The 27,343-nt window shown below is 53.0% G+C and overlaps 2 protein-coding genes across 5 annotated transcripts in view; one reads left to right on the forward strand and one right to left on the reverse strand.

Moving 5' to 3' along the window:
• The window catches only part of LOC132836185 (mitogen-activated protein kinase kinase kinase 11-like), a 69,567-nt gene extending 63,373 nt beyond the window's left edge, over positions 1 to 6,194 (reverse strand). The window contains exon 1 of the mRNA XM_060855513.1: positions 4,535 to 6,194. Coding sequence (XP_060711496.1) covers positions 4,535 to 5,276 — 742 coding nt within the window. The 5' untranslated portion in view covers positions 5,277 to 6,194. The remainder of the gene's footprint in view (positions 1 to 4,534) is intronic.
• Positions 6,195 to 15,619: 9,425 nt separating this feature from the next.
• Positions 15,620 to 27,343, forward strand: part of LOC132836354 (pecanex-like protein 3) — a 66,932-nt gene continuing 55,208 nt past the window's right edge. For all 4 annotated transcript variants that reach the window (XM_060855822.1, XM_060855823.1, XM_060855824.1 and 1 more), the window contains exons 1-6: positions 15,620 to 15,976; positions 19,803 to 20,005; positions 21,006 to 21,111; positions 21,368 to 21,407; positions 22,715 to 22,810; positions 25,908 to 27,308. In XM_060855822.1, the coding sequence (XP_060711805.1) occupies positions 15,824 to 15,976; positions 19,803 to 20,005; positions 21,006 to 21,111; positions 21,368 to 21,407; positions 22,715 to 22,810; positions 25,908 to 27,308 (1,999 nt within the window). In that variant the 5' untranslated portion in view covers positions 15,620 to 15,823. The remainder of the gene's footprint in view (positions 15,977 to 19,802; positions 20,006 to 21,005; positions 21,112 to 21,367; positions 21,408 to 22,714; positions 22,811 to 25,907; positions 27,309 to 27,343) is intronic.

Below are 27,343 nucleotides of genomic sequence, written 5' to 3' on the forward strand. Positions count from 1 at the left end.
TACTGGTGGGGAGAGGTCTGTCACTGTATAACGCTGTGGTACAGTATTGGTGGGGACAGGTCTGTCCCTGTATAACACTGGGGTACAGTACTGGTGGGGACAGGTCTGACACTGTATAACACTGGGGGACAGTACTGGTGGGGACAGGATTGTCGCTGTTGAACATTGGGACATAGTACTGGTGGAGACAGGTCTGTCCCTGAAATAACACTGGGATACAATACTGATGGGGACATGTCTGTCACTATATAACACTGGGGTACAGTACTGGTGGGCACAGGTCTGTCATTGTATAACACTGGGGTACAGTACTGGTGGGGACAGCTCAGACCCTGTACAACAATGGGGGGTATTCCCCACCAATACTGTACCACAGCGTTATACAGTGACAGACCTGTCCCCACCAGGACTGTACCCAGTGTTATACAGGTACTCCCTGTATAACACTGGAGTACAGTACAGTACAGCTACACTGGCACCACCCCTCACGTTTTCCTCCGCTACAATGATGACTGTATCGGCGCTGCCTCGTTCTCCCACGAGGAGGTTGAACAGTTCATCCACTTTACCAACACCTTCCACCCCGACCTCATATTTACCTGGACCGTCTCAGATCCTCCCTCCCCTTCCTAGACCTCTCCATTTCTATCTCAGACACGGACATTTACTATAAACGGACTGACTCACACAGCTACCTTGACAACACTTCCTCCCACCCTGCCCCCTGTAAAAACGCCATCTCATATTCCCAATTCCTTTGTCCCCGCCGCATCTGCTCCCAGGAGGACCAGTTCCAATATCGTACAACCCAGATGGCCTCCTCCTTGAAAGACCGCAATTTCCCCCCAGACGTGATCGACGATGCCCTCCACCGCATCTCCTCCACTTCCCGCTCCTCCGCCCTGGAGCCCCGTCCCTCCAATCGCCACCAGGACAGAACCCCACTGGTCCTCACCTACTACCCCACCAACCTCCAGATACATCGTATCATCCGTCGTCATTTCCGCCACCTCCAAATGGACCCCACCACCAGGGATATATTTCCCTCCCCTCCCCTATCAGCGTTCCGAAAAGACCACTCCCTCCGTGACTCCCTCGTCAGGTCCACACCCTCCACCAACCCAACCTCCACTCCTGGCACCTTCCCCTGCAACTGCAAGAAATGCAAAACTTGCGCCCACACCTCCCCCCTCACTTCCCTCCAAGGCCCTAAAGGATCCTTCCATATCCGCCACAAATTTACCGGCACCTCCACACACATCATTTACTGCATCCGCTGCACCTGATGTGGCCTCCTCTATATTGGGGAGACAGGCCGCCTACATGTGGAACGTTTCAGAGAACACCTCTGGGACACCCGGACCAATCAACCCAACCACCCCATGGCTCAACACTTCAACTCCCCCTCCCACTCCACCAAGGACATGCTGGTCCTTGGACTCCTCCATCGCCAGACCATAGCAACACGATGGTTGGAGGAAGAGCGCCTCATCTTCCGCCTAGGTACCCTCCAACCACAAGGGATGAACTCAGATTTCTCCAGTTTCCTCATTTCCCCTCCCCCCACCTTGTCTCAGTCCCAACCCTCGAACTCAGCACCACCTTCCTAACCTGCAATCTTCTTCCTGATGTCTCCATCCCCACCCCGGCGTAACACCCTCACCTTAACCTCCTTCCACCTATCACATTTCCAACACCCCTCCCCCAAGTCCCTCCTCCCTACCTTTTATCTTAGCCTGCTTGGCACATTTTCCTCATTCCTGAAGAAGGGCTAATGCCCAAAACGTCGATTCTCCTGCTCCTTGGATGCTGCCTGACCTGCTGCGCTTTTCCAGCAACATATTTTCAGCTCTGATCTCCAGCATCTGCAGTCCTCACTTTCTCCTACAGTACTGGTGGGGACAGGCCTGTCCCTGAAATAACACTGGGATACAATACTGGTGGGGACATGTCTGTCACTGTCTAACAATGGGGTACAGTACTGGTGGGGACAGGTCTGTCCCTGGATACCACTGGGGTACAGTACTGGTGGCGACAGGTCTGTCCCTGTAATAATACTGGGGTACAGTACTGGTGGGGACAGGTCTGGCACTGTATAACACTGCGTTACAGTACTTGTTGGGACAGGTCTGTCACTGTATAACACTGGGATACAGAACTGGTGGGGACAAGTCATTCCCTGTGTAACACTGGGGTACAGTACTGGTGGGGACAGGTCTGTCCCCTGTATAACACTTGGATACAGTACTGATGGGGACAGGTCTGTGACTGTATAACACTGGGATACGGTACTGGTGGGGTTCAGATCTGAAACTGTACAATACTGGGTTACAGTACTGGTGGGGACCGTCGAACACTGATTCCCTGTCTGAGGTCAATGTCTGCTGGGAGACAATCTGCCGTAGTTATGTGCTTGTGCAGATAATCCTGCACTCTCCTCATGTTCCGTTTGTGCGTTAGTGACTTTGAAAATGCTCGTCAATAGGGCTGATCTCCCAACGAAAGAGATGGTTAGCAGTGGTTTAACGTGAGTGTCACTATGCCTCAGGGAAGACTGAGAAGGAGAATCCTTCACAATGACCTCAGGAGATGTGGGAATTGAACTCCATGCTGCTGACATCACTCTGCATTGCAAACCATCTGAGCTAACTGACCCCCTTTTTGCAAATGATACCAACTCACTGCTACAGGTCCAGTGGGTAATAAGGAAGGCAAATGGAATTTTAACCCTTCTCACTAAAAGAATGGAGTCCTGAAGCAGGGATGTGTTGCTGCAACTGTACATGCCATTAGTGAGACTGCACCTGGAATACTGCATACAATTTTAGTCTCCTTACTAGGGATGCATTGGAGGCAGTTCAGAAAACGGTCACTCGATTGATTCCAGAGATGAGGGGTTGTTTTTATGAGAGATTGAGAAGTTTCAACTTGAGTTTAGAAAAATTAGAGAGAGACTTAATTGAGGTATAAAAGATGCTAAAAGGGGGTTGACAAAGTAGACTTGGAGAGGGTAGTCCTCATATGCGGGAATTCACGAATGAGAAGTCATCATTTTAGGATAAGGGTAGCAGATTCAAAACAGATGAGGAGGAATTGCAGGATGATATGGGTAGGGTGGGTGGGTGGGGGTGGGGTGGGGGGGGTGGAGGGAAATGAGTCTGGGTGAGATGCTCTTCAGAGAGTTGGTTTTGATTAGATTCCGTACAGTGTGGAAACAGGCCCTTTGGCCCAACCAGTCCACACCGACCCTCCAAAGAGTAACCCACCCAGACCCATTTCCCTCTGCCTAATGCACCTAGCACTATGGTGCAATTTAGCATGGCCAATCCACCCTAACCTGCACATCTCTGTGACTGTGGGAGGAAACCAGAGCACCCAGAGAAAACCCACGCAGACACGGGGAGAATGTGCAGACTCCACACAGACAGTTGCCCGAGGCTGGAATTGAACCTGTGACCCTGGTGCTGTGAGGCAGCAGTGCTAACCACTGAGTCACTGAGCCACCCCTAAACTTGTGTAGACTTGTTGGGCTGAATTGCCTATTTCCACACTGTAGGGATTCTGTAATTCTAAGAATGACTTCAACTCATAGGGTCAGAATCTACAGACCAGAATGCTGTGGAAACCGGGACATTGAATACATTTAAGCAGGCCATAGACAGATATTTAATTAGTAAGGGGTTCCAAGGGTTTTGGGGAATGATGCAGGATGGTGGAGTGGAGGGCGAGATGAGATCAGTCACGATCATATTGAATGGCAGAGCAAGATCGAGACACTGAATTGCCTACTCCAACTCCTAAATGTTATGTTCAACTCCGAGGGTCAGGTCAGAGGAGAGCTTGAGAAGGAGGGACATTCATGGTGACTTCAGCCAGTCCGGGAATCGTACCTGCACTGTTGTCATCACTCTGCATCTCAATTCAGCCACTTGGACAATCCGAGCAAGCAGAACCCCTCTTTACTCCATAAGGAGCCTCACCAACCTCTACAGATGCACCACAGAAAGCATCCCATCCGGATTCATCATGGCCTGGTACAGCAACTGCTCCCTAAGAAACTATAGGGAGCTGTGAACACAACCCAGTCCATCACACAAACCAACCTTCCATCCACTGACTCCATCTACAATCCCCACTGCCTCAGGAAGGCAGCCGACATCATCAAAGACCCCCTCCCATCCTGGTTATAATCTCTCCCACCCTCTTCCCTCAGGCAGGAGGGACAAAAGCTCAAACACACGAACCGACAGGGTCAAGAACAGCTACTTGCCAGCTATTATCAGACTTCTGAATGGGCCCCTCAAATTTTCAAATGATCTTACTCCCTGTGCACCTTCTGTGCAGCAGTAACACTGTACTCCTCACTCTGTTCACTCACTCTACCATCTTTCACTGCACCGAGGTAGATGTGGAAATAATAAGCCAAGTCACATACGTATATCCCCTAGCACCCCTCTGGTTACCCTCACCCCTGGGTCCCTCACAGGGGTAAGGGGTGGGAGAGGTCACTGCTGAATCACACGCTCATTCTTACCGTTGTTTGACTTGAGGTCACGGTGGATGACGGGCACGATGGCCCCATCGTGGAGGTACTGCATGCCCTTGCCAATCTGCACGGCCCAGTTGACCAGAACATGCGGAGGGATGCGGCGCCCGGCCAGCGCCCTGTTCAGCGGCCCCCCGGAGGCGTACTCGATGATGAGGCACAGGTTGGGCTCCTGCAGGCACACCCCCAACAGGGCGATGATGTTGGGGTGCCTCAGCATGGCGAACAGCCGGGCCTCCTGCATCACGTTCTGCGCTGTGGCGCTAATGTCCTCGTCGGGGTCCTGCCGGGCCGCTTTCACCGCCACCAGCCGCCCCCTCCAGGTGCCGCGGTACACCTTGCCGAATCCGCCCACCCCGATCACCTCCTGGAGGGTCAGCTCCCGGAAGGCGACCTGGGCCGGGGCGGCCAGTTCCTCGGCTCGGCCGGGGGCCAGCTTGCCGTAGGCTGCCGGCAGCGGTGGCTGCGGCGACACGTAGTTGGCGGGGAAGATGCCCACCTGGTTGCGGAGCTTGCCGGCCCACCAGCCCTCGTCGCCGGAGATGGCCGAGTCCCTGGACAACACCTCCACCAGGTCGCCTTTGCGCAGCGTCAACTCGTCCTTGCCGTGGGCCTCATAGTCGAACAACGCCGTCCAGATGGGGTTGGTGAAGGCACCCTCCGAGTCGAGGGGCTTGGCCGTACCCCAGGAAGCCCTGCCAAAAATGGTCTTCCAGTTCGGCTCCACCATGGCCACGGCCAATCTGCTCCTCCTGGCCTTACCTGGGGAGCAGCATCGTCATTGGAAAGCCCACCTGGGCACCCGAGAACCCCTCCGGCCAACAAGGCAAACGCTGGATCCTGGAAAAAAAACTCCGGCCTTCTCTCTCACACCCGCTCAGGGAGAACAGGGGGTGTCCAGCCGCAAGAGAGGTCCACGAACCACAGGGTTGGGAACTCCAATTCGGTGCAGATGGCCAGAGAAAGTTGTGTCTCAGTCTCCTGTTGGGGTGTGTGTGTGTTCAAACGTTCCCGCAAAAACAAATCTCACATCCGCACAGTTAAATAATTTACTAAACCAAACTCTAGTGGAGAGAACTTCCAAAAGAGGGAAGTTAGAACAACATATTGTTGCAGATTTCCAAAGTTGCCTCTTATTTGGTTTTTTTCTTTCGCCTGTGTTTCCTGTGCCGGTTTCTCTCTCCTTGTTAACTTAAGAGTTGGACTGCACACTCTGGGTGAGTTTGCACCCCGAATTCTCTCTCCTGTATGATTCCCGAGTCAGTTTCTTGCTACTTTCTGGGGAAGTTTCTTGCCCTCAGTTGCGAGTTAGACCTCAGTTTCCGACTGTGTTCCTTGCGCGACAAGTTCCTCTCAAGCCTCCTTCCGCCAAAAACTTTTCGAGGAGTTTCACTCCTGGGAAAGTTGGGAGTGCGTAAAATGTCCAGGCGGTCTGCAAGTCATTTCTGGGGAACTTGACTCTGTTGGATCCTGTGTGTGTGTGTCTCTCTCTCCGCCATTGACCCTCAGCAATTCTCAGGATCTCTGCACTTCAACCCACACTCCATCATACACCGACCGGGGTGTGGTTTTAATCTCTCTTGTGATTTTTTTTTCCGACACACAGGAAAAGGGGCCGGCTGACACACAGCGCGACAATTTCGGTCTCCGGACTGAAATTACAGTGTCTACAATTGCCCCAGTTGGAAGACTGTCCCTGAGGCTTCAGACAAGGGGGGGGGGGTGGTATGTCAGAAATGAGAAAGGCCTGTTTGTTTGCACGCCTGGCTTCTTTGGAGTGTTGCTTTCCAAAAGATGCCTGCAAACTTTTTTTGGGGGGAAATTAAGTTTTACTACAACAGTGTCCTTAAAGGTGGACTGTGCTGACTGAAGTTTGAAAAGTTGGGACTATTGGTACATCCCGCCACCTGCTGGCTGCTACTGGGACTCTTGCTAGACACCAAGGACTTGCATTTCATCACCCCCCAGGACTGTCCACCAACTCCCACCTCAGACAAAAGGGCAACTGTGCAGAAGTGGGGTGTAGGAAAGGTTGGCGGTTTATCCATGCAGAGCAAGATCGCACCAATCGCCAGTTGTCCCTCAGCGCGAGGAGGTCCGAGGGTCGCAGGTTTGGGCTGGCGGTGGTGGGGTTGTCCGTAGAGTCATCACAGCATAGAAGCGGGCCATTCGGCCCATCGAGTCCGCACCGACCCTCCAGAAAGGGCATCCCACCCAAACCTGCTACCCTAACCCTGTAACCCACCCGGCCTGCACATCCCTGGGCAATTTAGCACAGCCAATCCAATTCACCTAACCTGCACGCCTTTAGACAGTGGGAGGAAACCCATCCTGTCAAGGAGGAAGAACATGCAAACTCCATACAGACAGTCACCCGAGGGTGGAATCAAACCTGGGTCCCTGGCGCTGTGAGGCAGCAGGGCTAACTACTGAGCCACCGTGCTAACTTTCAGGAGGTCGACTAGACCAATTCCCAGCTGGTAGACCTTTGGGCACATGTTCGGGGAGGGTTGGGGGAGCCTAAGGGGCATGGAGATTGGGAGTTGTTCTTCACTGTGTTTCCTTCTCTCCATCTACACTCTTATCCCCATCCTCGATGTACCTGAGACAACGCAGTGATGCAGGCAGGTCATCGCCGTTCCGAACACCTGGCTACAGGCTTGTCCCGGTCGTTCGGACCAATCCCAGCAGCACTTCGGACAGTCTTTGTGGATTTCCATTGTCCTCTTGTAGAATGCTGCCATTTTGAGATTCGAGCTCACACCACCTGGCAGGGGGAGATGGCTTTTGGCCATCATGGGACAGCGCCCGGTCCACCGTGATTGCTTCTGTGAGGGTTTGCCTGAAATGGTTGCAGTGTCGACTCTGAAGAGACAAATGTTTGTTCGACTGTTCTCCCATACAATTTGGAAAGCATTGTGGAAGCTGAACAAATTTCTCTCTGTGATGTGTTGCTGATGCACAGATCTCGCTGGTGACAACAACTACTCTCTGTCCACTTGGTTTTTTTCATTGACTTTGTGGTCAAATACTCCCAGCCTTTACTTGTAGAAGACTGATCTGATACAATGTTGGCCTTTTGAGAGAGATGAGCTGTCGGACGGTACAAGGGTGGGCCGTTTAATACTCCCTTTGAAAGAAGGTGCCTCCGACAGTGCGGCACTCCTTCAGCATTGACCCTTTGACAATGTGGCGTTCCCTCAGCACTGGCCCTCCGACATTGCAGAATCCCCTCAGTACTGACCCTCTGATAGTGCAGCACACCGTTACTACTGACCATCTGACAGTGCAGCACTCCCTCAGCACTGACCCTCCAACAGTGCAGCACTCCCTCAGCACTGACCCTCTGACAGTGCAGCACTCCCTCAGCACTGACCCTCTGACAGTTTAATTCTCCCTTGGCAATGACCCTCTGGTCGTGCAAAGCTCCTTCAGTACTGACTCACCAACAGATTGGTGTTTCCTCAGCACTGACCTTCCGACAGTGTAGCACCCCCTCAGCACTGACCGTCCGACAGTGCGGCACCCCCTCAGTACTGACCCTCTGACAGTGCGGCGCTCCCTCAGTACTGACCCTCCGACAGTGCTCGCTCCCTCAGTACTGACCCTCCAACAGTGCGACACCCCCTCAGCACTGACCCTCTGACAGTGCAGCACTCCCTCAGCACTGACCCTCCGACAGTGCAGCACTCCCTCAGCACTGACCTTCCGACAGTGCAGCACCCCCTCAGCACTGACCCTCCGACAGTGCTCACTCACTCAGCACTGACTCTCCGACAGTGCGGCACCCCCTCAGCACTGACCCTCCGACAGTGCTCACTCACTCAGCACTGACCCTCCAACAGTGCCCGCTCCCTCAGCACTGAACCTCCAACAGTGCCCGCTCCCTCAGCACTGAACCTCCAACAGTGCCCACTCCCTCAGCGCTGACCCTCCGACAGTGCGGCGCTCCCTCAGCACTGAACCTCCGATAGTGCGGCACCCCTCAGCACTACCAAGCAGAAAAGTCGAGCCGAATATGATGCTCAAGTTTCTGGGATGAGTCTCAAATGCACAACATGCTGGCTCAGCTGGCGAAGGTGGCATCCACTGAATCATATGCCACCCAGTGACAATGTCTGGCTCCCATGAAAATGTACTAAAATGAAAAGACTCCTTCATCTTCCTGGTGCATGGCCTCAATGGCCCTTTGACCTGAATGAAGGTCGACTATCGAGAACATTGCAGGGAGACCCAGCCTTGGTTCCCCTCTCCTGGGGGAATGCTTTGCCCACCCCACCAATAGGACACTCCCTAACTCTGGGGACTGTTCTCTCTTCCCACCCTGCACCTTCCCCCAGGAAGATACTGCCCCTTTAAATAAAGTTCAGTCAGGTGCACTAACCTCACTTCCCCTCTAAAAATACACTCAGGAAACTCCAGGCTAGCTTATGTGGACTAGTGCAAAAGCTGTAATTCAGGAGGACGCCGTTACTGAAGTAAACAGCTAACTAGCTATTTCCAGGGCTAGTTATTACTTCCCATAAAGTGTGGCAACCACCACCCATGTAAGAGGCTGCCTCAGCAGGGCAGAAGTCTATGTCTTTAATCTCAATAACAACGAGGTGAAATTCAACTTGTCCTATTCCTTGCTGGAAAAGCCCCTGTGGGAAGAGAAGACAAAAAACTGACTGGTCTTAAAGAACCTAAGGTTGGGGGTGATGTCAGTGCAGGGTGTTTCTGCTCTATGTAAGCCTCCTCCTCACCTCAGTCCTTTGACTGCATGTTTAGCCAGCTCTGCCTTCAGTGTATCAGCATTGTTCACCGCAGGTTGAGAGCTCCAGTCTCTCTGGGTGAAGGGGTTTCCCGATTAAATTGATTAGTGACTGTCTTACATTGATGTACGGGAATGAGAGTCAGGAGCAGGAGGAGGCCACTCGGGCCCTCACAGTGCTCTGCCTTTCAACAGGACTGCACCGTGGCTCAGTGGTTAGCACTGCTGCCTCCCAGCACCAGGGACCTGGGTTCAATTCCAGCAGAAAGCATTCTATCCAAATGCTGTGTGGAGTTCAACCATTCTACCAGTGTCTGATGAGAGTCCCTAAACAGGCCCTTTGGCCCAACCAGTCCGCACTGACCCTCTGAAGAGTAACCCACCCAGACCCATTTTCCTCTGACTAATGCACCTAGCATTCCTGAAGAAGGGCTCATGCCCGAAACGTTGACTCTCCTGCTCCTTGGATGCTGCCTGACCTGCTCCAGCAACACATTTTCAGCTCTGATCTCCAGCATCTGCTGTCCTCACTTTCTCCTAGCATTATGGGCAATCTAGCACGGCAATTCACCTGACCTGCACATCTTTGGACTGTGGGAGGAAACCGGAACAACTGGAGGAAACCCACGCAGACGGGGGGGGAGAATATGTAATCTCCACACAGACAGTCGCCCGAGGGTGGGAACAAACCTGGTGCTGTAAGGCAGCAGTGCTAACCACTGAGCCACTGTGGTGGTGGTGGTGGTGGTGGTGGTGGGTGGGGGGTGTGGGGGGTTTCCTCCAGGTGTTCCAGTTTCCTCCCACAGTCCAAAGATGTGCAGGTTAGGGTGGATTGACCGTGCTAAATTGTCCCATAGTGCCCAGGGATGTGCAGGTTAGGGTGGATTGGCTGTGCTAAATTGTCCCATAGTGCCCAGGGATGTGCAGGTTAGGGTGGATTGGCCATGCTACATTGTCCCATAGTGTCCAGGGATGTGCAGGTTAGGATGGATTGGCCGTGCTAGATTGTCCCATAGGTTCCAGGGATTAGTGAGTTTTTAGAAGATTTGTCCAGGGATGTGCAGGTTAGGTGGATTAGTCGGATGTAAACGTAGGATAATAGGGGAATGGGTCTGGGTGGGTTGCTCTTCGGAGGGGTCAGTGTAGACTTAGTCATAGAGATGTACAGCACGGAAACAGACCCCGCAGTCCAGCTCGTCCATGCCAACCAGATATCCTAACCTAATCTAGTCCTATTTGCCAGCACTTGGAGACTTATTGGACCGAAGGGCCTGTTACCACACTGTAAGGATGCTATGATTCTATTCTATAATAGAACAAAAGGTGTGCGCCTTTTGGCACTTTCAGCCTGCTCCACTATGCAATATGACCATGGCCGATCATCCAACTCATCCTGGTTACCTCTCTTACTCCCATATTCTTTGATCCTTTTAGCCCGACATCTTGAAAACATTCAATATTTTGGCCTTGACCACTTTCTGTGGTAGAGAATCCCACTGGCTCCCCACTACTATCTTTCCCGGAGCAAGCAAGGGATTTGGAATTGGCGGATGCTACATCGGCAGAGGCGAGGTAGGCCCAGTGGCAAAAGATGGCGCCCGAGGATTGACGGCTTTCTCGTCGGTTGGGTCCGGTGCTGGCCGTGGGGCATTATGGCAATATTGATGGGATGGGTCCAAAGGCGGGAGATGTGACTCAGTTGGTCCGCTGCAGGCAGTGGTGGTGGTGAAGTGCCCAACGTCTCAAGATGGCACCTGAAAGTTGGCGATTTTAATGTTTCAGTCTGGCATCGACAGTGGCAGAGCAGTCACAGAAGGATGACAGAGCAGGCATTGTTGACGGTGATGAGCTGTCTCAGGACTGACTGATGCATTCTCTTCAAGCTAAATCTTTCTATATTTTCTGTTAATTTCACATTATTCAAAATGACATTATATTGTGGCATCAAATGAACACTTTTCACTGTACTTGTATTCTTAAGTAAAATACATGTGACAATAAAATCAAATCTTTGGATGAAGAAATTTCACCTCACCTCAGTCTTATCCAGTCACCCCAGGTTCTGGATTCCGTGATCATCAGGAACACCCTTTCCCATTTACCCTGTCTAGTCTTGTTGGAATTTTACACTTTTCGATGAGATCCCACTGATTCTTCCCCTTTGATGCACAAGGTTCCAAAGACTCACGATCCTCTTTGAGAAAACAATTCCTTGTTTTAAACAGGCGACACTTTACTTTGAAGATGTTGAACCGTAGTTCTACCTTCTCCCATAAGAGGAAGCATCCTCTCCCACATCCACCCTGGTCAAGATTCATAAGGATCTTATATTTTTCAACCAAGTCACCTCTTCCTCTTCTGAAGCCCAACTTTCCTTCATAAGCCAAACCGCCCATTCCACAGATCAATCTGGCAAACCTTGCCTTAACTGCATCGAATGTATCCACACTGTTGTTTTAATAGGAAGACCAACACTATGTGGTACTGGCCTCAGATTTGAGGAATATAAAGGCAGTGGAAGGATTTCAGAGAAGGATTGATAATGATGGTCTCTAGTTCTGGACTCCCTGTTCCATGGGAACATCTTCTTTCGGTTCATACCATCTTCCCTGTGCATCACACCGCCAATTTTGGTGTCATTTGCAAACTTACTAACCATTCCTTGTATAATCACATCCAAATCATTTATAGAAAAGCAGTGGACCCAGCACAGATCCTAGTGGCACACCACTGGTCATAGGCCTCCAGTCCCAAAAACAAGCCTCCACTACCAGCATCTGTCTCCTACCTTCAAGTCAAATTTATATCCAAATGGCTAGCTCTCCCTGGATTCCATGTGATCTAACCTTGCTAACCAGTCTTCCCCTGGGTACATCATCAAACGCCTTGCTGAAGTCCATGTAGACAACATCCACCTCTCTGCTCCATGAGGTTAAACACCCAATTAGAAAATGGGATTTGTCATCCTGGACAAGTTCTTCAGTGTCCTGTAGGAAATGGCTGTTCAGTTGTATTCAACAGAGGGAAGTCCACCTTCTCAGGAAAACTGAGGATAGGCAGAAACACCAGACCATATCCTGACCACAAACCTGAACAATAACCAGAAGTTCTGATATTTCACAAGATTTAGGAGATGAATCTGTAGATGCGACCCCAACTCAGGATACGTTGTGGAACCTTGGACATGTCCAATACTTGCATAAATACTGAAAGAACTGCGGATGTTGTAAATCAACAAAAAGCAGCATTTGGTTTTTGCTCCCAATACTTGCATGCTTTCTGAGAGAAGTCAAATTCGAATTCAGGTGAAGGAAAAGCCTTGGGTTGTTGTTCCCAGAATGAATAAATTTCTCTTCAGCTGCTGGATAACACAAGATCCTATTGTTCACATAGACCGGTGACTCTTACCAACTGTTCCATCGACATTATATTTATATATGCTTGAATCATAGTGGTTCCAGCACTGGAGGTCACTTGGTCTCTCATACCCATGCCGGCTTTCTGCAAAGGTCACTCACCTGTTCCCCTTCTACTGTCTTTTAGTCAGCCCACTCGTTCAATCCATTATTCAGTTCCTTCTTGAAGGCCGCGATCAAACCTGCCACCACCCCACTCTCAGGCAGTGCAATCCACACTCCCTTATCACTTGCCACACGAAATAGACTTTCTCAATTTTTCCATCACTCTGATTACCATTCATCTTAAATCTGTGTCCCCAGTTCCCCACTCTTCAACCCGTGGGAACAGTTTCGTCCCATCCACTTTGTGAGGACCCTTTATGGCTTTGACTACCTCAATCAAATCTCCTCTCAAACCTCTACAAGGAGAACAGTCCAAGCTTCTCCAACCTATCCATGTCATTGATGCTCCTCATCCTTGGAACCATCATCAGGAATCTATTCTGCACCCTCTCTAACGCCTTCACACCTTTCCTGAAGTGCAATTGCCGAGTTGCATACGTTACTCCAGTTTATGCTAAACCAACGTTAGAACATATAGAACATTACAATGTAGTCCAGGCCCTCAATGTTTTATAGTTTTGTGATAACATCGTCTCTCTATGCCGCTATTTATGGAGCCCACGATAGCCATATACATAGGAATTGGGACTTTACGTCAAGATTGTACAGGACTTTGGTGAGGCAGTATTGTGTACTGGTATAGGAAGATATCATTAGGCTGGAGAGGATTCAGAACAGATTTGCCAGGATGCTGCAGAGTACAGCAGGTTTGAATTATAAGGAGAGGCTGGATAGGCTTGGACTTTATTGACTGGAGAATAAGAGGTTGAGGGGTGACCTTATACAGGTTCATAAAATCATGAGGGGTATAGATAAGGTGAATGGAAGGTGTCTTTTTCCTTTGATGGATGATCTCAAGATTAGGTGGGGCATATCTTTAAGGTGAGAGGAGAGAGATTTTTTAAAAAGACATGAAACAGAGTTACGTATGATTAGATTAGATTTCCTACAGTATGTAAACAGGCCCTTCGGCTCAATAAGTCCACACAAACCCTCCGAAGAGTAACCCACCCACACCCATTGCCCTACCCAATGCACCTAACACTGAGTAATTTAGCCAATTCACCTGACCTGCACATCTTTGGACTGTTGGAGGAAACCAGAGCACCCAGAGGAAACCCACACAGTTACCCAAGGCAGGAATTGAACCTGGGTCCCTGGCGCTGTGAGGCAGCATTGCAAACCACTGAGCCAACATGCCATCCATCCAGAGGGTGATTCACATGTGGAATGAACGTTTTGAGGAAGTGGTGGATGTGGGTAAAAGTACAATGTTTAAAAGACACTTAGACACGTACATGAGATCATTTAGGGATGTCTGGTTGGCACGGCCGAGTTGGACCAAAGGGTCTGTTTCCATGCTATACATCTCTATGGCTTTTCCAATCACCCTATACCAAGGTCAAAGATCCTGCCAACACTGGCCATCAAGGCATAGTCATTTATGCAATTTTATTAGAAGACAGAGGAGTGAATTGGGATTCCAGTATGAATGAGTCCTGCAGAAAGGGAAAGTTGTCTGTCTGGTGCTGTCAAAGATGGGCCAAATGGCCTCCACGCACAGTTTAAGTGCAAGATAAAGGAAATTAAAATGACTGCATGTGCCAGTGTGGACAAGGAAAGTCATTGCAATGTTAATGGTGATGGGGTGTGGGGTTTGAAGTTGGCAGAAACAGGGAAAGTCCCAGTCACCTGTGCCCCCACCTCTTACCATAACAAAGTCGACCCGCTTTAAGAAGCCATTCGCTCAGGTTCGATTAAGTCTGCCTGAGACTCGCCCTTTGTCCCACCCTTTTGGTGTCTTAGCAACGGTCGCAAAGTGACACGTTTGATGGACAGTCACTTTGACCAATAGGGACTGTGGATTGGGTGACCGGCAGGGATCCTTCCAATTGGCATAAGACATTCCGGAGGTGGGGTCTTCCGGTAGCGCACGAATAACAGCGCCCACAACCAATAGAGAAAGCCCTCCAGGTGATGGACAGATGGTGCCGACCGATCCCCGAGAGGACACCGACAGTATTCGTATTAGTACAACCAATCAGGCATCGCAAAAGGGCGCGTGCGGGCTACTATTAAATTTCGACTCTCAATCTTAACTTCTAAAATAAACACATCCCCAGTTAGAAGACGATGAAAGAAAATCAATCCCTGTCAGTTCCCTACTAATTTGTTCTTCGACAAAAATAAGCTGCGAGCGACTTGCAAACTCTCAGACTGCGCTCGGGAGCTGACTAACGGCTATCCGCGCGGGGCGGGCTCGCGCTCCAAGGACAAGCACAGTGTGCGACCAATAGATAAACGAGATGAAGTGGATGGACACGGACTGTGACCAGTCAGAGCGAAGGGCCCGCCTTCAGCTTAGCACAATACGGCCAGTGAGAGCCGGCCCAGCGGGGTGGGCGGCCCTTACCTGACGATGAGGTCAGACGGACTGAGAGCCAATGGATAGGAAGGGAACCGGAATGATGGATGTAGGCAACAACCAATGGGCGCCGGAGAGAGGCGGGCGTTTCTGTTCTATGAGGTCAGTCAGACTGGGGGAAATACCGCTGATGATAGACGTGGACGTCGGCCAATCAATGCCTTCAGCAAGGATTCGTATCCGGCAGTTGAGGTCAGACGATCGGCGAAACAACGGAAAGGGCGGGACGTGGGATGACGGACATTCCCGTCGCCCAATGGACGTGTCGGGATCCGCCACCCTCTCTCGGGCCTGGACCAACGGGTGCGGTCGGGGGCGTTGGTTTCCGGTCAGTGAGGGCAGGGGGTGGGTTTTGGAAAGGGTTAGTGGGGGAGGGGTGGGCTTTGGGAAGATGGGTACCTGGAGTCAGTGAGGCCGCGGTGGCGGCGGCCGAGCGGTGTCTGAGCCGCTCCCCCCCGCCCACCCCCCCTCTCCCCGCCCGCTCGCCCCCCTCTCCCGGACGGGGGCGCAGGGTGGGGTAAAGGAAGAGGCCCGGGCCCAGGCCCCGGCCCCGGCCCCGGCCCAGGCCCAGGCCCAGGATGGGCTCCCAGGTGCTGCAGATCCTCCGCCAGGGAGTGTGGGCCTCGCTGACCGGCGGCTGGTACTTCGACCCGCACCAGAGCAAGTTCTCCAACTGCTTCCACCTCTACGTCTGGCTTTTCCTGCTCTGCTTCCCCTTCCTGCTCTACATGGTGAGAGGGGCCAGGCCCCATCCAACATCAACACCCCCCCCCCCCCCCAACCCCGGCTCTAGGGCTGGAGAGACCGCATCGGGGGAGGGGGATGGGGGGGGAACCCCGATTAGGGATGACATGGGGGTGGGGGGGGAGACTCCATCCTTTCTCTCCACAAACCCCCCCCCCCCCCCCCCCCCCCCCCCCCCCCCCCCCATCATCACACCCCCCCCCCCGATCATCCCCCCCACCCGGATCATCACCCCCCCTCCCCCCTGATCATTCCCCCCACCCTCCCCCTGATCATTCCCCCCACCCTTCCCCCCGATCATCCCCCCACCCTCCCCTCTGATCTTCCCCCCACCCTCCCCCTGATCATCCCACGCACCCTCCCCCGATCATCCCCCGCACCCTCCCCCTGATAACCCCCCCACCCTCCCCCTGATCATCCCCCCCACCCTCCCCCCATCATCTCCCCCTCCCCCCTGATCATCACCCCACCCTCCCCCCTGATCATTCCCCCCACCCTCCCCCTGATCATCGCCCCCACCCTCCCCCGATCATCACCCCCTCCCCCGATCAGCTCCCCCCTCCCCCCGATCAGCTCCACCCCCGATCATTCCCCCCACCCTCCCCCGATCATCCCCCGCACCCTCCCCCCTGATCATTCCCCGCACCCTCCCCCCAGATCATTCCCCGCACCCTCCCCCCTGATCATTCCCCGCACCCTCCCCCCGATCATTCCCCGCACCCTCCCCCCGATCATCCTCCCCCCACCCTCCCCCCGATTATCCCCCCCACCCTCCCCCATCATCACCCCCTCCCCCGATCATCTCCCCCCTCCCCCCTGATCATCACCCCACCCTCCCCCCGATCATTCCCCCCACCCTCCCCCTGATCATCGCCCCCACCCTCCCCCGATCATCACCCCCTCCCCCGATCAGCTCCCCCCGATCAGCTCCACCCCCGATCATTCCCCCCACCCTCCCCCTGATCATTCCCCGCACCCTCCCCCCTGATCATTCCCCGCACCCTCCCCCCCGATCATTCCCCGCACCCTCCCCCCCGATCATTCCCCGCACCCTCCCCCCCGATCATCCCCCCCACACTCCCCCCTGATCATCACACAATACACATAATACAGCCATAGTGCCTGGACTATCTGTATCAGAGGGTCAACACTGCAGGAGCACTGCACGTGGTCACTGGCGAAGAAACCCTGCTTTATCAGACTTGCCATCTTTCAGATGAGATTTAAACCCAGTCCCCATCAGTCACTGCTCAAAGAGACGCTGTGCAGTTCGGTCAGGTTTCCTAGGACCAATATATATCCTTCAGTTAGTGTTACTGGAGTCATTTCATTTGTTGTAGTTGGTGGGCTCTTGCTGGGTGGTAATTGGTTGCTATAATTTCTGCATCACAGAGACCACCCTTCCAAAGTACCTAATTGGTTGTCAGGGGATTTTGGAAGATCTGAGACTGTGGAAGTTGCAATACAAATGCAGGAATTTCTTTCTGTCATCTGTGTTGTTATTCAGTCTTGGGTTGGGTGCGTCTCTCTTTTACCCCTACCCACCCCCATTCTTCCTGCCCCGTTCACGTGGGTGCCTCCCATTTGTACTTTGTAGTTTTTTTTCGAAAAGAATATTGCCAGGATTGGCGGGTTTGAGCTATAGAGAGAGGCTGAACAGGCGGGGACTGTTTTCCCTGGAGTGTCAGAGGCTGAGGGGTAACCTTATAGTGGATACCTACTATAAGGGACATTGGATAGAATAAATAGGCAAAGTCTTTTCCCTGGGGTCGGGCAGTCCAGAACTAGAGGGCATAGGTTTAGGGTGAGAGGAGGAAGATATAAAGGAGACCTAAGGGGTAACTTTTTCACGCAGGGGGTGGTACGTGTGTGGAATGAGCTGCCAGAGGAAGTGGTGGAGGCTGGTACAATTGCAACATTTAAGAGGCATTTGGATGGGTATATGAATAGGAAGGGGTTTGGAGGGATATGGGCCGGGTGCTGGCAGGTGGGACTAGATTAGGTTGGGATATCTGGTCGGCGTGGACGGGTTGGACCGAAGGGTCTGTTTCAGTGCTGTACATCTCTATGACTCTAAGGCATAAGGTGTGTTAGCTTTTATTGGTAAAAGGATTGCATTTCGGAGCCATGAGGTCATGTTGCAGTTGTTCTTGGAGTATTGCATACAGTTCTGGTCATCGCATTATAGGAAGGATGTGGAAGCTTTGGAAAAGATTTAGCGGAGGTTTACTAGGATTTTGCCTGGTATGGAGATAAGGTCTTAAGAGGAAAGGCTGAGGGACTTGAGGCTGTTTCTGTTAGAGGGAAGAAGGTTAAGAGGTGACTTGATAGAGACATACAAGATAATCAGACACTTAGATAGGGTGGACAGTGAGAGCCTTTTTCCTCAGATGGCGATGGCTAGCACGAGGGAACATAGCTTTAAATTGAGGGGTGATAGATAAAGGACAGATGTCAGAGGGAGTTTCTTTACTCAGAGAGTAGTAGGGCGTGGAATGCCCTGTCTGCATCAGTAATAGACTCGCCAACTTTAAGGACATTTAAGATCATTGGATAAACATATGGATGATACTGGAATAGTGTAGGCTATTTGATTGGTTCCACAGGTTGGTGCAATCGAGGGCCGAAGGGCCTGTACTGTTCTATGGATCAGTGTGTCAGTAATGCGATCAGTTAATGGGAACTGCTTGCTCTGGGGAGCAGTGAGCCCACACGAAGGAGTCTGAACCCCTCACCAGGAGAGCCAAACTGCTCATGAGTCATGTTCGGAATCCTAGGAAGGAGGGCAGGGATTTAGTTCTGGCACTTGCTTCCAGCTCCGTGAGAAACTGAAACTGTCAAGGTCCGGACAGGATTTGGGAGCGTTGTGAACTGCATTAGATGAGTAGAGGTGGCACTGCGGATAGGTGAGGTGGAGTTCCGATGCAGCCGTCCTGATCAAATCAGCTGATTCAAGGCACTGAATGGTATCTGTTTGCCCATAATGTCGCACAGTTATACAGATAGAGAAGTAAGGTCCAGTAAACTGTGTGTGGGGTGTATGTTAGGATTGGCATTCCTGACGAACAGTGTACGCTCGAAGCGTTGACTCTCCTGCTCCTTGGATGCTGCCTGACCTGCTGAGTTTTTCCAGCACCACACCTTCTGACTGATGTCCAGTCCTCCCTTTCTGCGATGCTAGTGTTGGTTGGTAATTGAGAAACGTGACATCTGATACCTGACCCATCCTCCATCCCCTCCCTCAGTCTGCAGCTGAAACTCTCACCCGCATCTTGTTTCCAACCTCCCGGAAATCTGCTGGCCCGTCTCCTAACCCCCGCTGAAACCTGTGTCCTCATCACCCCCTCAAGTGGCTGACAACAAACTCGATTTTAAACATTCTCATTCTTTCTTTCATATCCCTCTGCTATGAAGTACTTGTGTTTCCTCGGGTGTAATCACTTACACGTCCCAGATTTTCACCACTCCACACCAGGTGACTGTGCATTGACGCCCTCTGCCTCTGAACTTCAACCTCTTACCCTGCCCCCACCTCGGTTGTCTCTCCTTTAAAACCTACCTCTTCAACTAAACCGTTGGCTGTCCCTTATTAATATCTCCCTCTGTGTTAAATTTTGATCAAACAGCTCGGGACGCTTTGTTATGTTATGTTAAAAGTGCTAGAGGAATGCAGGGTGTTGTTGTTGCTAGTGCAGTGGTTTCTCGGAGAGGAGTCCCCTTCTGAGGGGGAGGGTGGGGGTGTTGTGCGCGGCACGATGGACAGGATTTGCCCGGCACTCACGTTTCGCTTGTCTTAAACTCTGCCCGTGCCAGGCTCTGCCACCCAGCACCTCGGTTGCCGGGATCTACTGTGCCATCGTCGCCCTCTTCTTTACCGTGGTCAAGTCCGTCAACTACCGCCTGCACGCCATGTTCGATGAGGGGGAGATCGTGGAGAAGAGGAACCCGCAGCTTGAAGTGGACGGTGCCAAGCTTGAAGAGTGCGAGCCAGGAGGTGGCGCAGACAGCACCCTCCGGTGAGTGGGGAGAGGGTGGGGGGGGAAATCCCTTCCTTTGAGGTGACACCCCTCCTGCTAATTACCTCCTTCCCAACTCAGTTGGGGGTCAAAGTCTCCTTTTATTGAGCAGGCTGGCCATTCGGGGAAAAGCGGAGGAAGTGAGCTCGCAGCAGCAGCTGCCCGGAGGTCGGGTGTAAACGCCTGGGCCTCCCGCCTGTGCCCACAGCCCTTAGGCTGACTACCCGTGTCCGGGCTGGGCGATCGTACCCATCAGGGAGCCAACTGCAATCTCTGTTGCCCGCCTCCTCCAACCCCCCTCAACTTCTAAATCGGGGCGGGCAATCAATGTGAGCCAACGTCCCACGAGTGATTTGTTAGGAGAGAGGAGCTAACAGAGGCAATAACCCTTATACTGATTGTATCAGGAGCCCAAAAATACACCGGAGGAGCCCGTTCAACTCATCGAGCCTTTGGTTTCTCTGAGCCAGTCTTCAATTAACCCCCAACCCTTCCCGGATTGAGCTGCCACATATCTCACCTTAGAGTGTTCCTCCCCTTCTCTTTTCGAAAACAGGCACTGAGTCTGCTTTCACGACCCGTTTGGGTAGCATCTTCCTGATCAGCGCAGCAAGGTGCTTGTCTTTATCACGGTCTTGATGTGCCGAAGGGCTTTGTTCTATGCTCTAAGGGGAAAAAAAAAGTGTCCCCTCACCACCTCCTGTTTTGCCAATTCTCTTTAATTGGTGTCACTCTGGGTAGCGTCCCTCCTGGCACTGCGAGCGGTTTCTCCCGAGTTTAACCCTGTCGAAACCCCCCTTGTGACTTTGTGGTCCTCTGTCCAAGGTTCCTTGCTCTGGAGAATAGTCCCATTTTCTCCTGTCTCTCCGTGTGGAACCGAGTCCGCGGGGTGGATTTGAGGCACACTGGGATCTTCGGGTCTCAACGTTGGGTCGCGTGGTTCTCAAACGTTCCTCCTCTTCCACCCCCCCCCCCCCCCCCCCCGTAACTCCCCCCACAGGGACCCAGGGGGAGGAGTGGAGATGACCGTCTTTCGGAAGAATAACACCACGCCGCCCGTGAGATGCAGCTCGCAGCATTCCGTCTTCGGCTTCAACCAAGTGTCGGTGAGTACTTTCGTGTGGCAGGGTGAGCGGGGGACAACTGTGCACGTGTGGCAGAGGAGGGTGTCAGGGACCGTGTCATAGCCGGGGGGGGGGGGGGGGGGGGGGGGGGGGGCAGCTGTGCTCAGGAGAGGGGGAAGGAGGTGAAGGGGAAACGGAACTGTTAATGTTCGGCAAGTGTCTTCTGCACTGCCGTTCTGTCAACTCCTGCAGTACTACCAATCCCTGAATGTGGATATTGTTTTCTTCCGTCTTGTAGGAATTGTTGCCTCACCTGGAAGACAGTGGAACCTCTAAAGGTAGGTGGGCCATCCTGCCAACTCAGTGAGACGGCCGGGTGGTGAAGTGACTGGTCTAGTGATGCAGAGTCCCAAATCCCAAGGGGTACCCTGGCTCCAAATCCCGGTCGGCAGGGTTTAAATAACACTTGGGATGCTTAGAAAATATACCCCGTCCGGTTCAGAGTCATCCCTTTCCAGTCTGACCTCCAGATCCACCCACACACATGGCCTGGGCCCTCTGACATGAGCCTGCTGCTCCATTTCAGGGGCAGTTAGGGATGGGTAGCACATACCAGCCCTGTACGTGACACCCGCACTTACCAAATAATTTTTTTTAAACAATTGGGCGGCACGGTGGCACAGTGGTTAGCACTGCTGCCTCACAGCGCCAGAGACCCGGGTTCAGTTCCCGCCTCAGGCGACTGACTGTGTGGAGTTTGCACATTCTCCCCGTGTCTGCGTGGGTTTCCTCCGGGTGCTCCGGTTTCCTCCCACAGTCCAAAGATGTGCGGGTCAGGTGAATTGGCCATGCTGAATTGCCCGTAGTGTTAGGTAAGGGGTAAATGTAGGGGTATGGGTGGGTTGTGCTTCGGCGGGTCGGTGTGGACTTGTTGGGCCGAAGGGCCTGTTTCCACACTGTAAGTAATCTAATCTAATCTGCCATTCTGCTTCCTTCTCTTGGCGGGGTGGGGGGAGGGGGTGCATTTCACGAGTTGCCGGATTGTAGCCGATACATTGTCCATCAAAAGGATGTAATCGAGACGCGAGTTGGGTTGTGTGGGCATGGGCCGTCACCAAAGTTCCCCCGAAACGGCGGGTGTTCGGCTGTTCCTGTGTATCGGTGCGTTGACGTGGATCATGACGTGGACCTCCGGTTCTGGAAGTTGCTGGCAAGCACGGACCTCAGAACCAAAAACAAAATTAAAGGGAATGCTGGTGACCAAGTACAGAATTCTATCCTGTTCTCAGTGGTACTGAGTCAAGGTTAGAGTGGTGCTGGAAAATCACAGCAGGCCAGGCAGCATCTGAAGAGCAGGAAAATCGACGTTTCGGGCAGGAGCCCCTCATGATTCCTGATGTCGATTTCTGAAATGTTGATGCTGCCTGACCTGTAGTGCTTTCCCAGCACCACTCTAATCTCCAGCATCTGCAGCCCTCACTCTCGCCTCTGTGGTACTGAGATGAGTTAGCTCCATGCAGACTGAGAGTTTGAAGTGGTGTGTTTTGTGGTGACTTTACTGCAAATTGTAGGGGGGAGCGCGGTTGCATTGTCTGAACAGAGCAGTTTTGGCTGTATTTGGACTCTGTTTCTTGTGCGTCAACAGGGATCAGAGACCTGGTCCGTGAACAAGGCAATAAAAATGTAATTGTCACATCAGCTGACAGAGAGTTACTGAAACTGAACATGCTAGATACAGCAGGTGAGTCATTGGCATGAGTCCTTTTCCTGCCACTGTCTAGTGCTGGGTTAGTTGGCTTTTGTTGATAGAAAGCAAATAAAAGCCACACAAGGGCTAGGCAGTTACCATCTCCTGAGTATCTCTCCTTGATGTTTGACATTGCTGTTGGTGAATCCCTCACTAGTAAGCTGAGGGTTAACACTGACCCAGAAACCGAACCAGACCAACTCCTGTCAATACTGTAGTTGTGAGAGCAGCTGGGAATTCTGTGGTGAGTAACTCATTTCCCGCCCGTCGTCTGCAAGGTACACCCTGCAAATGCAATGGTGTGCTGACCACTTGCTTGGAGGGATGAGGGCAGCTCCAGCTGTGCTCAGAAAGCTCGATCCCATCCAGGGTCAGTGAGCCTGCTGCAGTGACTCCCAATTCACCATCTTCAATGTGTAACACCGCCTCCCAGAGGTTGCCCTCCGCACTGCGTGCTACCCCGATCTACAACCGCATCGGCCGTTCCTTCACTGCTGCTGGGTCAAAGTTCTGGAAACAGTGGTTCGCAAAGTTTGTTCACCGCCATCACCGTCTCAGGGGGTGGGCAATAAAAGTTGGCATTATCAGTGGCACTGTGGTCCTGTGACTCAGTAAGAAAAATAGTTGTTATCCATTAGGCAGCCTGACCCAGCCTAGATTCTCCAATCACCGGCCGTATTTGACATGCCCATAAAGACACTTACCAATCTTTACTGACGCACCACAGAAAGTGTTCTGTCCGGATACATCACGGCTTGGTACAGCAACTGCTCTGCCCAGGACCGTGAGAAACTCCAGGGAGCTGGGAACACAGCCCAGTCCATCACACAAACCAGCCTCTGACTTCATCTACATTTCCCACTGCCTCGGGAAGGCAGCCAACATCATCAAAGACCCCTCCCACCCCGGCTTTAATCTCTCCTACCCTCCTCCCTCAGGCAGGAGGGACAAAAGCTTAAACACACGGACCGACAGATTGAAGAACAGCTTCTTCCCAGCTGTTATCAGACTGCTGAATGGACCTTTCAAATTTTAAATCTCACGTTGATCTCGCTCTCTGTGTACCTTCTCTGCAGTCGCAACATTGCATTCCTCCCTCTGTTCTATCACCCTGAGGCACTTTGTATGGTATAGTCTGCCTGTACTGCACGCAAAACAAAACTTTTCACTGTCCCTAGGTACGTGGGACAGTTATAAATCACATCAAATCAAATTGCTACCCTCTCTCTATCTCTCTGTCTCACTCACAATGAGTGTTAAATAAACCCTATTTGTTTATTCCCTATTCCATTCCACTTACTGGACAAACTCTTCCTCCCGTCTGCCTCAGATCATTGTCAGCCTTTGCTGAATGTGATAAAGAGCATCAGTTTTCAGTGTGTTGGTGCAGGTGATAAATATCAGCAGTAGAATGGCCATAAGAACTTGCCTGCTCTTCCATTCATGGCTGTTGGGATCTCCCACAACCAGCCGAGAGAGCAAACATTTCAACACCTCTCCTCTGCCAGTACATTTCCCTCTCGGTACCGTAGAGTCGTAGAGATTTACAGCACAGAAACAGACCCTTCGGTCCAACCCGTCCATGCCGACCAGATATCCCAACCCAATCTAGTCCCACCTGCCAGCACCCGGCCCATATCCCTCCAAACCCTTCCTATTCATATACCCATCCAAATGCCTTTTAAATGTTGCAATTGTACCAGCCTCCACCACATCCTCTGGCAGCTCATTCCACACACGTACCACCCTCTGCGTGAAAAAATTGCCCCTTAGGTCTCTTTTATATCTTTCCCCTCTCACCCTAAACCTATGCCCCTCTAGTTCTGGACTCCCCAACCCCAGGGAAAATACTTTGCTTATTTACCCTATCCATGCCCCTCATGATTTTGTAAACCTCCTATAAGGTCCCCCCTCACGCCTGAGAATTGGAGTTTAGTCCTCAGGCACGCGGACTTGAACCCAGGGCTGTCTGACTTTGGAGAGGGAGAGAGAGAGAGAGAGAGAGAGAGAGAGAAAGTGTTGCCTGTGAAGCCATGGCTAGTACCTACATAGAGAGACAACTACTTTATCCCAATGTCACAGCGGGAAAGAGACAAAACAAGTGATGAGGCAGATACTTCAATCCTGTGTGCACGATGTCAATATAAGATCGTCTCCAGAAACTTCAATGGGGATTTCAGGAAATGTGGAACAAGGGGCGGAGATGGCCTACTGGTATTATCACTCGACTATTAATCCAGAGACCCAAGCAATGTTCTGGGGACCCGGGTTTGAATCCCACCACGGCAGGTGGTGGAATTTGAATTCAGTCAAACTCAAGAATTAAGAGTTTAATTGTCTATTGTCAGGAAAATCCGATCCGGTTCACTGACGTCCTTTAGAGAAGGAAACTGTCGTCCCTTACCTAGTCTCTGACTACATGTGACTCTAGACCCAGAGCAATGTGGTTGGCTCTTAACTGGTCGTTTAGAAATGCCCAGTTCATGCTGGCCTAACCTACAACATACCGTGAAGTAATAAAATAAAACAAATTATTGTTGATCTGTTTAAGGGGGAAACTGGAGAAAGGATTAGAAGGATCGAGTGATGGTGGGGCGGATGATGAAATACCATCACAGGATGGACGGAACGCAGGAGGGCTCTTTGGCTCATTGCGTCTCGATGCTGCCTCTGTGTAGGATTGACTCCGCCAGCCCCTGATTTTTCCACACATCGCTCACTAATTCCCTTTCTTCAGATAATTATACCAATCCCACCTGCGTGCAGTGCCTCACTTGAGCCAGCCTTCCCCCCCCCAAGCTCCTGGGCAGTTTGTTCCCGACCCCGTCCACTTGCTCAGTCCGTGAAATCGAAAGGTTTCTCACTCTGCTGTCCTTCTGCTTTGCAAACTCAGTGCAGGATGGGGTCGGTCTCCCTCTGCTCACTGTGTCCAGGCACCTCATGGTTTTGCAGTACCTCTGTTAAATCCCCTCTCCCCTCGCGCTCTCTGTTGGCCATGCCAACTGGTATGGTTCGGTGGGGCCTCTGAGCTGTAGATATGATGAGCTAGGGGGCTAGGTCACTGCCTGACTCAGTATTTTTATCGTTTCAGATTCACCGGCGCTGCATGCCACCAGTGAGGGCCCTCTGCCCCTAGAGACGACCCAGCAGCTGGACACACAGCCTTCGGTGAAGAGACTACCCTCGCTGCCCGTCCAGCAGGTGCTCCCCTCCAGCCGGGGCCTAGCAACGGCCACATCCACGTCGCCCTGCGTCACGGTGGTGCCCGACCTGCGAGTGCACCCCTTGCACCTCGGCCTGTTGGAGCAGCTGGGCGCCTGGCACCCTGGGGAGTCCGAGAGCCTGTGTAACGCCCTGCTGGGCCCTTTGCTGCGCGACCGCCCGGTGGGAGACCAGGCCGGGACGGAGGAAGGGGGCAGCGGCAGCGGGCAGGAGGGAGCCAGGGAGCTGCCCCCGCCACCAGAGGAGGAGGAGGTGGGGGAGGGGATGCTCCAGGCGATGGGCGCCAAGGCGGCCGGCTCCACCGACAGCTGCTTCAGCGGCACCGACCGGGAGACGCAGAGCACCGTCAGCAGCTACAGGAGCGAGAAGACCAGCTCCACCCGCCTGGAGAGCCCGTCGCTCACACCGCAGCCGGACCCAGAACCCCCACCGGGGGTCAAGCCAGGCAGCGACACGGACAATCTCTCGGACAGCGAGGCTGTCACCACCCCGGATGCCGGCGCCTCGGCCGAGGGGGCCCTGCGGTTTGCCTTCGCTGGCAGCGAGCGCCTTGCTGGGGCGGGGGATGACCCCTTGAGCTCTTGGCTGAGCGACAAGCTGAGTGCCCCCCAGGCCGTAGGCCTGGCCGAGCCTTCCCAGCATGCCCCGCTGCAGGCAGAGAGGGCAGTCCGGCCCAAGGAGCTGAGCCTGCTGGGCCGGGGGCCAGGCCGACGCTCCGGCAGGAGGAAGGGTGCCAGGAGGCACGGCGGCAGCACCGGCAGCTTTGATTACCGGCGGGACTACGCGCCGGTCAGGACGGCGCTGGGCGCCAAGGCCTACAGCCAGGGCTTCTTCGAGGACGAGGACTCGAGCGACCAGAGTGACCTGAGCCATGCCTCCAGCCTGCGCTCGCAGCCCAACTACAGCAGCTCCTCCAGCTCATCCAGTGTCACCTCGCAGTCCTGCTCCTCCCCTGATGCCCAGAGGCCTCAGGGGACCAGGCGGCGCAACGCAGCCCGCTCCGACTCGGAGCCGGGTCCTGCTTCCACCATCGCCCTGGCACCTCCTCCCCCCTGCGAACCGCCTGCCAGCGTCAAGACCCACGCCCGGATGCTGAGCGTGGGCGGCACCGGGCAGCTGGAGCCCGGCCCAGGCAGCACCCGCACCCTGACTGCCTCCAAGTCTGACCTGGAGGCCCGGGACAGCGAGCCGCGCTGGCGGGAGCGGTTCTCCCGGAGGCTGGAGTCCATCGGCAGCGCCTGGAGCCAGTCGGAGGGGGCAGTCGGCGGAGGTAGGTCACGGGGGGCGGGGGACTGGGGATTCCAT

This window comes from Hemiscyllium ocellatum, chromosome 46 (genome assembly GCF_020745735.1).
Source record: "Hemiscyllium ocellatum isolate sHemOce1 chromosome 46, sHemOce1.pat.X.cur, whole genome shotgun sequence".
Lineage (NCBI taxonomy): Eukaryota > Metazoa > Chordata > Chondrichthyes > Orectolobiformes > Hemiscylliidae > Hemiscyllium > Hemiscyllium ocellatum.